At 40.0% G+C, this 15,489-nt stretch overlaps 1 protein-coding gene across 10 annotated transcripts in view; it reads left to right on the top strand.

Moving 5' to 3' along the window:
- Window positions 1–15,489, top strand: part of CDC14B (cell division cycle 14B) — a 197,520-nt gene that overhangs the window by 133,818 nt on the left and 48,213 nt on the right. The window contains exon 13 of one of the 10 annotated variants that reach the window (XM_033928416.1): window positions 11,298–11,469. The exons of the other annotated variants lie outside the window; for them this stretch is intronic. Within the exon in view, the coding sequence (XP_033784307.1) occupies window positions 11,298–11,364 (67 nt within the window). The 3' untranslated portion in view covers window positions 11,365–11,469. Of the gene's footprint in view, window positions 1–11,297; window positions 11,470–15,489 lie in introns of those variants that run through there. 10 annotated transcript variants of the gene reach the window in all.

Below are 15,489 nucleotides of genomic sequence, written 5' to 3'. Positions count from 1 at the left end.
TTTTTGAGAGAGACGTTTCTTTCTGTCACCCCCTCTTATATTGCGTTCTTCTTTGTCAATACAGAAGCACTTTAGTTCTTCAAATTTATGTTGGGGTTTAACACAGTGTTCTACTAAAGGAGCTGTGGTTCTTTTGTTTTTTAAATTTGACTTAAATTGTTTAAAATAGAAGTATTTATCTTTAATTGTAAAAATTCTTTTGCGCATGCGTGAGTTTTCCTGAATCGGGATCACTTTAAAAGCGCATGCGCTGGCGTTCACTAAGTGCTATCGCCATTTTTGTCTCGTTAACCCGAGCTTATATCTCAGTAAGTACTCTGTCAAAAAGTTTTCAAAGTTTTCAATGTTATGATTGTTGAATTCGTTATTTTATTGCACATTTTCACGATGGAAGTTCTTCCATTTATATATTTACATTGATATAAGATAATTTTTAATGTTTGATACATATTTATTTGTTTTAGAAAATTTGACCCCTGAAGAAGCCGACTGGTGAAACGGGTCCCCGTAGGGTTTTAAAAGCACTGCAACAATATTAAGATAAGTTATTTTGATTTATTTGATTTATTTCAAGCACTTAGAGCACTTTTCAAATCAGTACTCAATGATTGATACCTTCACCTGTAATATTGGCGTTTGAGATCTTTGATGATCAGCCACAACAGGTGTCTGAGAGTACTGTTAAATGAATTGTCTTATATTCTAATCTTTACAAGTCTATTTTTTGAATTAGATCGCGAGATATTTGAGGGCTTGTTTCATTGTTTTTGTATTCTGCTGTTATATTGAATCATTATCTAGTGGAAGAATGACAATAGTAGCAGCTTTTTACATCTTTTACTTAGCCTTTAATGCAGTGTCTCTAGCGTGCTCCGACGGGAACTGTTTGGCCCATATAACATTTTCAATTTAAGTCAGGGAAAAGTTTATGGACTTGATTTGATATTCAGTATACAGATGATGATTTATGCTGAAAAAGGCTTTATTATATTGAAAGAAAACTTTGAAGTAGCCAACTTTAATTCAGCGCATACTATATCAACATGAGTGTTTGGCACTCTGTTTTCCACTAGATCAATATGAAAACAAAGAGCGGAGGCTCATGCTGCCCTGAAATATCGAAGATCAGATATAAGAATTAAATTTAATAAGATCCTATTAGTTTGTTTTTTTGGGATTCGTGCACAGTCAATCTAATGCGCCTGCGTTAATGTCTACAAATAACGTCTAATGACGTAGTAGACACGCAGAGCTCATTAAACACGCTGATCACGCATAGTACGTAAAGCACGTACAACAATCTTAATTTACGGCGTCCGCTTTAATAGGTATAAAAGAGGCCAGAAAGTGCACAAGCTACGCTTAGCAGCTCCAGCCCCTAAGCTGAGAGGACGCTGAAATAAGGTTGGTTCGCTGAACGAGTTTACTTTCTTTACATTTCATTTTTTCTATAATATAAGTTTAAACTTTCAACTTGAATCTGTGGGGAAAACTGTTAGTGCTGTTTATGTGAGCCGCTTGATAACAGGGGTACTGAGATTTGTTCCCAACGGCTCTTAATAATGATTAGATTGAACTGATGAGTTTTTCACGGTTTTTTTTATTAAATTTGAAACCGGGAAGTTTGAGTAAGTTTAATTTAACATATAGATCACTAGATATGCTGTATAATCTTTAGGGAATCAATTAGATTTAATTAAAGAGAACGCAATTTGATTTAATGATAGAGAACATAATAATTTTTGTAAGAAATTCACAGTTTAATGGAATATTGTTAAAATTTGTATAATGAGTGGCACAGGTTTCAATATAGGGTCAAATATGTCTAAATTGATATTATGATCGGCACAGGTTTTAGATGAAGTCTTTTATAATAGAAGTATTAAAGGTAGTCTTGAATGGTTAGAAACAACAATTAAATTTTGTGGATTAACCTATAGGTTTTTAATCAAGATTGAATTTGGTGTTTAGAAGTTTAATTAAGTATATAGATCACCTGATACTCAGTCTTAAGGAGTTTGGTAATCAATTTCATTCAAGGATTTATAGTTAGTTCATTTAAGGCAATCATAGATAGAATAATCACTTTGAGCAGTAAGATAAGGAACATTCAATAATATAGAGATTACTACTCATTAGTACTTGGGAAAACTATTTTAAAGTTTATTAAACTGATAAATTAATTGATTATAAACATTATTATACTTTAAAATTATAAGTATTTTAATCAATTATATGAATTCATTTATGGATACATATTAGCTGGGCAATAATTTGAATATTTGAATTTTTAAGTAGTAATTATAATTTATGTATTAATATGAATTTTTAAGTAGTAATTATAATTTATGCATTAATATAAATTTTATAATAAACAATTTCATTCTATGGTTCTAGATAGTTGTACACTATGAGGTGTTTATTTTGAAATGATTATATATTTTTAAATAAGTAAAACAATTTTAAATGTATAATATCTGGAGTATTGTTAGAATTAATTGAGTTGATGTTTAAATAAGTTTGGAAAATGGAAACACAGTCATTATGGGATTAATAAGATATGCTGTAATTCTTTGCATTATGCAGAGCTCCTTTTTGAACCCTTGAAAAAGCCCGTATGGGCGAAACGGGTCCTGTCGGGGCATGCTAGAGACACTGCATTAAAGGCTAAGTAAAAGATGTAAAAAGCTGCTGCTATTGTCATTCTTTCACTAGATAATGATTTAATATAACAGCAAGCATATAAGTTGGTGGATTAAGTATATCTGCTTTGATCCCACAACCCCAGGGTGCTGAGGCTGTAGCTCCAACCACTGCGCCACTGCGCATCTCTGGTGATAAACCTTGTAAATCCTCTAAAGAGTCAAAATTAATGCACAGAGATTGGCTCCCGCCGCAGAGGGTGGGTTTCCCCTGGCTTTTGTTAATATGCTTTATCAGGCATACTTTTTAGAAAATGTCTGCCTGTTTCCCCTCCACCACTTCGGTTGATCAGGGTCTTTTCTCTTATCTCCCTTCGGGGGTGCCAGCAGGTAAGCCAGTTGTGCCCACGGTTGCACCAGACAACCTTTTCTATACCTCTACTTTTGCTGGGAGGCACTGCGGTGGTCGCATATGTGGCAGATCTCCAAGATCCGGATCAGTGCAGAGCCCCTGATTTGGGGGAGGATCCCACTGTGCGTAGATTCTTCCAGCACATGCATCTTGTAGATTTGATCTCTGAATCTCTCCAGGAATTGAAGCTACAGTTAGCAGCCTGTTGTTGCAGAATGTTCCCTCATGAGTGACCAGAGACCACAATCTGCCTCTTTTCCTGATCATCCTGACTTCGTTTCGCATTCTTACAGACATCTAGGAGACTCCTGAGGGTTCCTTGAAATGTGCTTGGCCAATGGCATGGCTTTATCCTATGGCGAATGCCTTTAACAAGCGCTTTGCTTCCCCGAAGGTGGATTCCTCTGGTGCAGATCACCAAGCACACTTCTCTTCCCAGTGACAGGGAACTGGTCCTGAAGGATGTTCAGGACCGACGTGTGGATTTTGTCCTTAAGCATCTGTTTGATTCGGCAGCTGCAGGTGTTAAGGCGGCATCGGCCTCTTCTTTTGTGGCTCAGGCATGCCATTCTAAGCTGCGTCATGATCCTGACACTGTAGTGCTTTGCAACTTGGATTTTCTCATCTCAGGAGTGGATTATATGGCTGATGCCTTGTATCCTCCAAACTTTTCTAACTCACTTATTTTACAAATTTATCCAGTCAACAAACGCTCAAATTCAGCTTTAAACAGCTATATGGGAGTTCAGAGTCCACAATTTCATTTGAAATTGGTAGCCGTGGTAATCTTCATTATTCCCGTTATAGCTTTACTACTATTTATTCCATATTTTTTCAGTTTTACTTATTTTTATTACTTCAAATTATTATTTCAATATCACTTAGCTTTTATTTGGCCATCTTTTTGGATTACCAGCGGCAGATATAGATGAGAAAGTTTAACTTTTAGTAAAGTTCCCCCGACCTTGAGAAAGATAGGCGAAGCGCGTCGGGAAGGGGAACCAGCAAGTACAAAAGCTATGTGATGTTGAAATAATAAGTTAATTTGAAATAATAAAGATAATAAGTAAAATTGAAAAAATATGGAATAAATAGTAGTAAAGCTATAACGGGAATAATGAAGATTACCACGGCTACCAATTTCAAATGAAATTGTGGACTCTGAACTCCCATATAGCTGTTTAAAGCTGAATTTGAGCGTTTGTTGACTGTGATGCCTTGTATGACATCTTGAAAGTTTGCTAAGTTTGCCGACTATTCTGTTTCGGGTTGCAAAATGCTCTGGATCTGGCAGTGGTCTGGTGATTTGTCTTCTAAAGTGACCTTGAGCCGGTTGCCCTTTAAGGGACAGCTGCTGTTTGGCCAGGGTCTGGATGACTGGCCAGTGTTCAGGATCACAGGCCCAAGTCTCTGCCTGTGAATAGATCCAGCCCTTCCAGGATTCGGTGTGTCCTAATTTTCATCCCTTCAGGTGCTATCGTCCATACTTGGGTTCTTCCATGAGACAACGGTCCTCTTCATCTGCCAGACTGTGCTTCGGCAGGCTGGTGTCTCCCCCACACATCAGGTGGGGGGGCAGTTGTCAGTCTTTCTGATGTAATAGCAGTCCATTACTTCCAACTGCTGGGTCCTGGAGGTTCTCAGCGATGGCTACAAACTGGAGTTTCTCTGTCTTCTGACCAAGTATTTTTTGGATTCACCTGTGAGCCGCCCCGAGAAGTTGGTTCAGGTACAGGCCATATTCTGCAGATTTCTGGATATTGCAGCAATGCAGATTTCTGGATATTGCAGCAATAGCACCCAAACCAGAGCGAGACTCTGGCTCTGGGAGATATCTTCATTGTTCCAAAGAAAGGTTCCGATGATTGGAGGATGATTCTGGACCTCAAGGCGGTTAGTGTGGTGCTGAAAGTGCCTCACTTCTGCCTGGAGATGATGCGCTCAGTTATGGTGTTGGTGGCGCTGGGGGAGTTTCTAGCCTCCCTGGATCTTGGAGGCGTATCTCCACATTCCCATTTTCCCAGACTACCGAAAGAATTTGCAGTTCCACGTCTTGGGGCAACATTTCCAGTTTGCGGCAATGGCACCCAGGACCTTCGCCAAAGTGATTGTGATGGTGGTGGCCCATCTTCGCACTCTGGGTGTCCTAGTTCATCTGTATCTGGACAACTGGTTGATCAGAGCTCCCTCGCTGTCCAAGGGGCATCAGGCTGTTCATCAGGTGGTACAGTTGCTGCAGCAATTGGGCTGGGTGATCAACTTCAAGAAGAGTCGCCTCAAGCCGACACAGGATTTGGAATACCTGTCAGGAGAAGCTTCGACAGGTTGTCATGAACCTTATGGCCACTCTGGTCCTGACAACATGGCAGCACCTCCAGGTTCTTGAAATCATGGTGGCAACGATTGATGTGGTCTCTTGGGCTAGAGCCTGTCTGCGTTCACTGGGCTTGATGGACCGTTGGTCTACCCAGTAAGGCTATTCTTATGTTCTAATCCCCAGCGAGACCTGCTGCACCCCTGCCCTGGATGACTGTGGCGCAGAACAGTCTTGCATAATGATTGCGACCCCTCTTGCTTTCCAGGCACCTTCTCCTCTGGATCTCGGATTGGGTGATTCTGTCTACAGATGCGAGTCTCAAAGACTGGGGAGCGGTGTGTATAACCGTCCCTGTTCTGGGCTAGTGAACGCTTTCAGAGTGCAAGTGGTCAATCAATCACTTGGAGTGATTCAGATAGCTCTTCTCCACTTCAGTGGTCGTCTCCATCATTAAGCCATCTGGGTCTTCTCGGACAATGCCACTGCTTTGCTCCAGGTGCTGATTGCCAATCTTTCGTGTATGGGCCCTCTTTCTCATTGGCAGCTCATCTGGATGTGGCTTGTTTTCTATAGGGCGGTCTGTGTCTTAGGCCTCCGTTGCGCCTTCCCTGTCTAACCTGGAATCTTAATCTGGTTCTCCGCTCTCTGGCTTGTCCGCTGTATGAGCTTCTGGAGCAGGTGTCCCTTATGGATCTCACGATCCTGATGGCTATTACCTCAGCCTGTAGGATTTCAGAGCTTCAGATTCTCTCCTGCTGGGATCCTATACTGTGTGTTACAGATTCCGCTGTGATTCTGCGTACTATTTTGTTCCTTCCTTTCTTCCAAAAGTAGTTTCCGTTTTCTATGTGAATCAGGAAGTCCAGCGTCCTGCTTTTGCTTCCTCGTTTCAGTTGGAAGATTAGGTCCTTACCTTTGCTAATCTTCTTTCTTGTAAATCCATACTTTATTCCAGGACCAGTGAGTTATTTCCATCTATCTGCCAGGACTTTGAAGGAAGCCTCAAACTTCAGAGATTTAAACCCCTCCCCCTCTTTCCTCATTCTTTCCAGAAGGATGCTAGGTTGTATAGAGAGAGGCATAACCAGCAGAAGATAGAAAGTGTTTATGCCCCTGTACAAGTCATTGGTGAGGCTCCACTTTGAGTATTGTGTTCAGTTTTGAAGGCCTTATTGTGTTCAGTTTTGAAGGCTGGTCAAGGATATAAGAAGACTTGAAGTGGTCCAGAGAAAAGTGACCTAATCTTTCATTTTAAAGCAGAATGGCTTCCATTCATGAATCAAGTCTTCACTGGCTGGGCTTGTAGAGGAGGCAGTATTTAGTGCCACCTAGGAGAAGGAAGTCCCTGGCACTGATAAACGCTCTTTGATCTTATTCTTAATTCTAAACTTTCTGGTTATAGGTTTTGCTGCCTGATATCTATTCTCTAAACTTGAATTACTTAGTTAAACTGTGCTGACTCTATATCTGTACTGTGGTATATTGCTCTATTTTCAAACTTAGACTTCTCCCACCTCAAAAACAATCAAAAAATGAACAAAAACTTTCTCTCCTTTGTGGCTAACTCATATTAGAGGGGATACCTTTTTCAAAGTGACTCTAGTCTTTCATGTTTCTAAATTTTTGTAACTTGATTTTTTGAACTGTAGACTAGATCTGTAAGGTAGTAAGGTTTATTTTTCATTGCCAGACCTAAGATAAATAGCAGATTTAGTCTTGCATCTGGTTTATTGTGCATAAACATGCTATATTTACATTTATTGGGGATATTTGGCTATAAAGGGAAAAAATTAGATTCCATCAAAATTTGATTGTGCTATGAAGGCTTGCTCCTCCTTCAGTGCTGTTTGGTGGGGAACTTGGCTGATTCATTATAACATATTCCCTCCTTCCCTCCCCACATCACACCAATCCCAGAGTTTGCTGCACATACATAGATGACCCATTAATCAAGAATACTCCTCAGTCAATACTCATTCCAATCAATCAAGATGACTTTTATTCAGTGTAGTCATTGTGCTTTAGTTCCAAGGCAAGCCATCTGGAGGCATAATAATAATAATAATTTATTTTCTTATATACCGCCAAAGCCATGGTAGTTCGAGGCGGTTTACAACAAGAGGAGCTGGACAGTCAGCGATAAGTTACAATATAGAATCGATGAATACAGGTACACTGAAAGCAACTACAAATAAGAAGAGCTGGACAGTCAGAGATTCTTAAGGCTTGCCCCATCTGTCTTCTGATTGTTAGTATTAAACAGGAGCTCAATAAACTTATGCAGGAATGCAGCTTCCATCACTCCACAGAATCTTACCAATTTACCACCATTGCCTCAAAGATTAAAGCAACCCAGGTAGAAGATGTGCGATACAAAAACACCCACCCTCACAATTGTCCCTACAGAATTCCTTTGCTCCATTAGTGCATTATGATGCTCCAGAAAAAGAACTGAAGTGGAAAAAAGCTGAAGCTCAAATCATGAATGCTATTGCTACTAGGGGATTCCATCATCAGGGGCATATGAACCTTGGAAATACTGTTCAAGAAGCCCAAAATAGTGAAATGTCTTCCAGGATCCTCAGCTACCAAGAGTACCAAGCAAATGCTGTCTATAATTAAAAAAGAAACTATGGGCCTCTTCCATCAAACTGCGCTAGCAGTTTTTAGTGCAGAGAGCCGCATTGAATGGCCCGCACTGCTCTATGAGCGTCGGGAGCAGTGCGTGCCATTCAGCGCGGCTTACCATGCTACAAACTGCTAACGCAGTTTGATAGAAGAGGCCCTATGGATTCTAACACTGATGTTGTTATCCACCTGGGAACAAATGACCTGGCCAAAAATACCCTGCATGGAGTGCAGAAAGCTTTTCGGGAGCTGGGGAAAGGGTTAAAACCTTTTGTAAAGAATGTAGCCTTTTCAGAAGTGCTGCCTACTTATGGAAAGTGAGAGGAAATATTTTAAAATACTGAAAACTTCAGTAGGTGGATTAGAGCCTGGTGTCATCGAGAAGGCTTTAGGTACATAGGAGGACGGGACGACAAATGGAAAAATAAAAGCCTATTTTGTAATGATGGACTTTGCTGAGAAATTCAGGCAACATGTTTCTAGGCATTTAAACTAGACAGTGGGGGTGGCTTACGGATGCAGGTCACTTCTGGTGGCCAGCACCAGCAAAAGCCAAGATGTCACAGTAGTAAAGATAGTAATGTAAACAACAATCTTAGCAATTCACTTCTTAGTAGTGCAGTAGGAAGTAAGACTAGACAAAAAAACTATATAGAACATGAGAATGCCACTGAAAGGTAGCTGGAAAGCAATGACCACAAATGCTTGCAGTCAAACAACAAAGCTCATGATCTGCATGCCCTGGTGTTAGAGGCAGACTTAGATATTATTCCTGTCACAGAGACATAGTTCAGTGATTTCCATGGATGGGATGCTAACATAATATTTTTAGTAAGGCAGGAATGGCTGAAAAGATGTAAGAGTAGCTCTCTATGTGAAGAACAATATCCAAACAACTGAAATGCAAGTGGGCCAGGGAAAGGCCCGTTCTGAGCTCCTTGGGGAGGATGGAATATAAATATAAATAAATAAAAGTGATATGGATAGCTTTGAAAAGAGAAGGTGGAACTTCTTTCTAAAGACCTCCAATACAGTCGGAGCAACTTGATAAAGATCTGGTTGCAGATATCCAGAAGTTGGGAGAGAAAGGGGAGATGCTACTTCTGGGTGATTTCAGCCTGCCAGATGCAGATTGGAAAGTTCCGTCCATGGAATCAGAAAGAAACAGATCATGGATATTTTTTAAAATGTTCTCCTTAGGCAAATGGCGATAGAACCCACAAGGAAATAAGCGATGCTGGATCTGATGCTCACAAATGGGGAAAGTGTATCTAGTGTCCAAGTTGGTGCCCACTTGGGCGGTAGTGATCATTAAACAGTTTGGTTTGAAGTAACATCTAAAGTGGAGGGTGTCTACACAAAACTCAGGATTTCAAATGTGCAGACTTTAGTACCTGAAGAAAGAGCAGATAGGAAGGGAGGATATAAGAGAAGTGGAAAAACAGTGATCCATGCTGAAAGGAGCAATAAAATTGGCCATCAACCTTTATGTGAGGAAAATAAAAGCAAGAAGAAAAGGAAACCAATATGGTTTTTCAAAGAAGTGACAGAGAAAATAAAGGTAAAAAGAGTTTGGTATTTGTGAAATACAAAAAACCTCAAGAAGAGAAGCACAGAAAGAAATATCGGATGAAATTTAAAGAAGCCAAGAAAGAGATAAATCTGGAAAAAGCAGAAGAGCAAATAGCTAGAAATGTAAAAAACAGTGACAAAATTTTTTCCATATATATTAGTGAAAGGAGGAAGGCAAAACATTGAATTGTGAGACTGGAAGAAGCTCCAAACTGCTATGTGGAGACTGATTAGAGAAAAGCTAACTTGTTATATTTCTGCTCTGTGTTCACAGAAGAAAACCCTGGAGAAGGACCGCAATTGACTGGCAAAGTTACACGTGAGAATGGAGTTTACACAAGAGTTTATGAACAACTTGAAAAATTGAAGGTGGACAAAGCCATGGGATCGGACAGCATCCATCCCAGGATATTGAGGGAGCGCAGAGAGGGTTGGCTGGTCCTTTTAAAGATTTGTTCACTAACTCCATGGAGACAGGAGAGGTTCTGTGGGATTTGAGAAGAGCAGATGTGTGATTCATTAAAGTGGTCACAGAGATGAAGTAGGAACCTACAGGCTAGTAAGCGTCACTTCAGTTGTTGGAAAAATAATGAAGTGTTGCTGAAGGAAAGGATAATGAATTTCCTAAAATCCAATGAGTTACAAGATCCGAGGCAATGTGGCTTTTTTAAAGGTAAATTGTGCCAGACAAATACGATTGAATTCTTTGACTGGGCGATCAGAGAATTGGATCGAGGTTGTGCACTAGATGTAATTTATTTGGATTTCAGCAAAGCCTTTGACATGGTTCTGCATAGGAGGCTCTTGAATAAACTTGACGGGCAGAATGTCTATAGAAACATGACGGCAGATAAAGGCCAAATGGAGCATCTAGTCTACCCATCCACAGAAACCATTATCTCATTCTCTCTAAAGAAACAGGACTCTAAGTGGTAAACTGGAATAGAAACTGGTTGACAGACAGAAGCCAGAGGGTGGCGGTTAATGGAATTCACTCAGAAGAAGGAAAGGTGAATAGTGGAGTGTCACAAGAATTAGTGTTGGGGCTGATTCTGTTCAATATATTTTTGAGCGACATTGCTGAAGGGTTAGAAGGTAAGGTTTGCCTTTTTGTGGATGATACCAACATTTGTAACAGAATGGACTCCCCGGAGGGTGTGTAAAACATGAAAAAGATCTGCAAAAGTTAGAAGAATGGTCTAATGTTTGGCAACTAAAATTCAATATGTAGAAGTGCAGAGTGATGCACTAGGAAACCCCCCCCCAAAAAAAAAAAAGAAAAAAGGCACCTTCCCAAGAAAGCTGGAATGGAGTCTTGTTTTTTCTAATTAACTGTTCTTACCTAAATTTAGCAGCACTTCCTGATGGTCTCTACAATCATCCCAGCTAGCTTCCATCAAATAAACTCCAAATGCCCTATAGTTGATAAAGCATCTCTTTATTTTCAAAGCTTCTCTTTGATTTTCATATTATGGAGGTACACTGGATAAAAAGCAACAGGATCACGTGTCGAGAGCTGGTCTTAAATTCTTGATCTTGTTTCAGTACAGCTCTTCTGCACGGAGATCAAATGAACTTTTTGGGAAAAAGTGAGCAGTTGAGCTGATGGGTGGCTTAAAGAAAATTTTAATGTTTGTTGATTTTTTTTTATTTTGCTGGATAATTTTTCTTACACAAATATGTTTGTGTGTTTTAAAAACTATACCTTTTATTTCTATTTTTATAGTGCTTTTTATTACCGCTATTCAAGGACCCCTAAATACCAGACTGTAGAAGTAAATATGATGGATTGATATGAACCGAGACTGTGTCAAAGTAGAGCAAATGTGAAGGGAAGAAAAAATGGGAAGTAGATAAGAAAAATATCAGGATGGAGGTGGCTGAATCTGAAAACAAAGCCCCAAGAAAGGCAGGTATCTTGAAATTAGAGACTTTAAAAAAAAAAAAAAAAGAATTCAACCCCAGATGAAAAGCAAGTGTTAGATTAATTTGATTGTTTGAACTAATTGCAAGAATTACCGTAATCAGAAGCTAGACACAGAACTGTTTAGAAAAGGGATTGCATAGATTTTATTATTGAAGTTGGAAAAAAATAAGAGCTGAAGGGAATAGAAAATTATATAGTAGAAGGTGAATGGGAATATAGTTAGCTATCAATTGCTAACATTTTGGAGAGAAGTAAGGATGAATATTTAGAAGCAGAAGGTAGCTACTTACAAAAACCTCTGCAAAAGGAAAAAAAAGTCAAGTTACTGTACGTTACATTAATATTTATGGATTGCTAATTTGCCCCAGGAGGAGTTCAATGCAATTTACAATTTAGAAGATCCTGGCCATGTTCAGATTTACATTATTTCACTAGGGTTCATGACATAGATATCTTAGTTTGTGTTCATGTAGGCATATGATTACCTAAATGGGCGCGTGCGCGGATCGCCAGACAAGATGGACCTTGGTCTGATCCGGTGAAGGCATTTCTTATGTTCTTATGTATGGTTTGGCGAGAAGATTGGCCATATCTGCTGGTATAATCTGGACATTATGAGGTACAAAATCAAAATGGAAATATATCTAAAAACCCACCTAAATCGGCCCCAGGTACATTAGATAGATTGTGAGCCCACTGGGACAGACAGGGAAAAATGCTTGAGTACCTGAATAAATGCATGTAAACCGTTCTGAGCTCCCATGGGAGAACGGTATAGAAAATTGAATAAATAAATAAAAATAAATAAATAATTAAAAAAAAAGACAAGTCGTCCATGTGCCAATAATCGAAACGGGTTTTAAACGTATCTAAAAACAGCTTAGGCCTTTTCAGTACTGCTGTACGCCCAGAGTGAAAAGGGGCATTTTTGAAGGAGTGGTTAGGGCAGGAGGTAGGAAGGATACGGGCCAACCTAGACTTAGTTGTCCTGCAGCGATAATCGAAAGTTCAATGAGACTTCCTAGACGGAACTTATACGTTATGAATTAAGCGATCTAAAAACAGGTATAAGTGCCCAGAAGGCATCAAAAGTGACCTGATAACATGACCTATAAGGGAGTTGTTTATGTGGCACCCTTTTAGTGAAGTTCACAGCAGTGCCCTATAAAGTGCCCCACTACTCTGTTACCATCTGGGTGTCCAGTCTTATCACTTTGCTGGTTCCTCCCATGTCCAAAAGGTCTTGTTCTAGGCATTTTTGACTTGGATGATTTTTTGGATGAGATGGGGTATAAAGATAGACAACTTATCGGGCTGGATGATCAAACAGCTGGACATACAAGTAGATGATTCTCGAAAAATACGTCCAAAATATTGTTTTTCGAGAATGGACTTTGGACGTTTCTGACTTTGTGCGACTAGCGACTTAGGCCCAAAACGGACTTAGACTTTTTTTTTTTATTATGCCGCTCTGTATTCTGGTATGAGTGTCATTTTCCTGGTTTATAGGGTAATGGGTATGTAGAGAGCTTGATCAAGATGGGAGAGGTGGTTTGTATTAGTGCTACCCGATTCAGAGAAAAATATTTTGATTCGATTCAATTCACTGTTAATGACACAGCTTTTTAAGTTTAAACAAAGTACAACAATAAATTTCACAACAACAATAAATTTCACAAAGTACTTTAAAAAAAAATCACATTTTTCCATTAAAGCAGTTTTGGAAACATTAGCTTGAACAGATTTTTTTCCCAGTCCATAAGCAAGCAATATGAAAAAGATTTCCTTAATTATCTACTCAAACATTTTTGCTATTTACTTTCATTATACCTAGACTATTATTCAGTACAAAAAATTTAGTTTGTTCAATCAAGCAGAAGTCCAATGTCCAGACAGGATTTGATTGAACAAACTAAATTTTTTCTACTGAATAATAGTTTAGGTATAATGAAAAGCAAAAATGTTAAAGCCACACAGAAAAGCAGTAAAAGTCAATAGGTTCTCCGAGTGGGAACAACCTGATGCCTCAGCATTTGAGGAAAAGACCACGTAATAATGTTTATAAGATAAATCATATAAATGATTATACTGAAGCAGGGTGTCCTCAGCTTGAGAGGTAAGCGAGGGGAGAGAATTCTCCAGCGCTTTACACAATAAGGCACAGGTTAATCACCCTCTGCCTACACACCATCATAGGACACCTCACATGTGCTCAAATTAATCAATGTGATAAATTAAACAGTGATATACAATTGGTCAATCACACAAGTGCAAGATCAAACAGGTTGTTCCCACTCAGAGAACCTATTGACTTTTACTGCTTTTCTGTATGAGTAGATAATTAAGCAAATTTCTGATAGCCTACAGAAATGATTCTCAGCTTCCATCCCCAGGCCCCCTGCCGATTCTGAGCTTCCATCCCGAGCCCCCAAGACTCACCAGCCCCCCTGCTGATTCTCAGCTTCCATCCCCAGCCCCCAAGACTTACCAGCCCCCCTGCCGATTCCCAGCTTCCATCCCCAGCCCCCCTGCCGATTTCAGCTTCCATCCCCAGCCCCCACCAGCCCTCCTGTCAATTTCAGCCCCAAGACTCACCAGTCCCCCTGCCGATTTCAGCTTCCATCCCCAGCCCCCAAGACTCACCAGCCCCACTGCCGATTTCAGCTTCTATCCCCAGCCCCCCTGCCGATTTCAGCTTTCATCCCCAGCCCCCAAGACTCACCAGCCCCCCTGCCGATTTCAGCTTCCATCCCCAGCCCCCGTGCCCATTTCAGCTTCCATCCCAAGCCCCCAGGACTCACCAGCCCCCCTGCCGATTTCAGCCTCCAAGACTCACCAGTCCCCCTGCTGATTCGGAGCTTCCCCAAGATTCACCAGCCCCCCTGCCGATGTATTTACTTACTGCCTGAACTGGATATTAAAATGCGGGGAAAGAGCCAGCCAAAACTAGTATTTGTTGCTGCCGAGTGCCGAGGTCTGCTGCACGAGGTCCGCTCGCTCGCTTGACTCTCCCACTCCTTTCGTTTCTTCCGATGTAACTTCCGGTTTCACAAAACCGGAAGTTACATTAGATGGGAAGAGTCCGGCGGCTGGTGGCATGAAATAGCCTGAACTCGTCTTGCGGCTGAATCGGTGAGTTCGGTTTTTAATAAAAACTAACCAATTTTAATCGATTCACCTGATTTGAATCGTTGAACCGATTCAAATCGAGAATCGGGCAGCACTAGTTTGTATCTTGTTTGGTTTCTGTTGGTCATAGCCTGTTTGTGGGTGGGAGAGTAAGATGTTTTCCAAACATAGGTTTTTAGGCCTTTATGAAAGTTTTGGTAGGACGGGGTGTTTCTTAATTGTGCTGGTAAAAGATTCCACCATTTTGCTGCCAGGTATGGTAAAGTTGTAGAGTGAATAGTTTTGTATTTGATTCCTCTAGGATTTGGGAATCTTATTCTCATATGGTTGCAGATCAGGTTGTATTTGTCTTTGGGTGGCATTTCTATTAAATTCAACATGTAGTCTGGTGTTTTGTCATGGAACATTAAAAAAGATCAGTGTACATAGTTTAAAAATGCACCTTGCTTTGAAGGGGAGCCAGTGTAGTTTGAGGTATAGGGATGTCACTTCATCCTATTTAGTTGCTAAGAAAATAAGTCTAGATGCCATATTTTGAATGGTTTGTAGGGTTTTTTTCATATATTTTCTTTGCATCCTACATAAAGGACATTACAATAATCTAGTTGGGATAGTAACAGTGACTAACTAAACCAAGATCTGAAAGTTTTCTTTGTCAAAACAATGGTGAATTTGTCTCAGTTTTCTCAGTATTGTGAATATTTTCTTGTTTAATATTCGTGTTTGTGCTTTCTAGGATAGGTTGTTGTTGAATATAATCCCTAGGATTCTCAGTTCTGTCATTGGGGTGTTATTCAGTGTTGTTTGAGTGTTTTCATTGGTGATTTCTGGGTGGGCTTATCAGTAAAAAAACCCCATTTCA

The sequence above is a fragment of the Geotrypetes seraphini genome, chromosome 1 (assembly GCF_902459505.1).
Source record: "Geotrypetes seraphini chromosome 1, aGeoSer1.1, whole genome shotgun sequence".
Lineage (NCBI taxonomy): Eukaryota > Metazoa > Chordata > Amphibia > Gymnophiona > Dermophiidae > Geotrypetes > Geotrypetes seraphini.
This window is presented reverse-complemented; position numbering and strand designations above follow the sequence as displayed.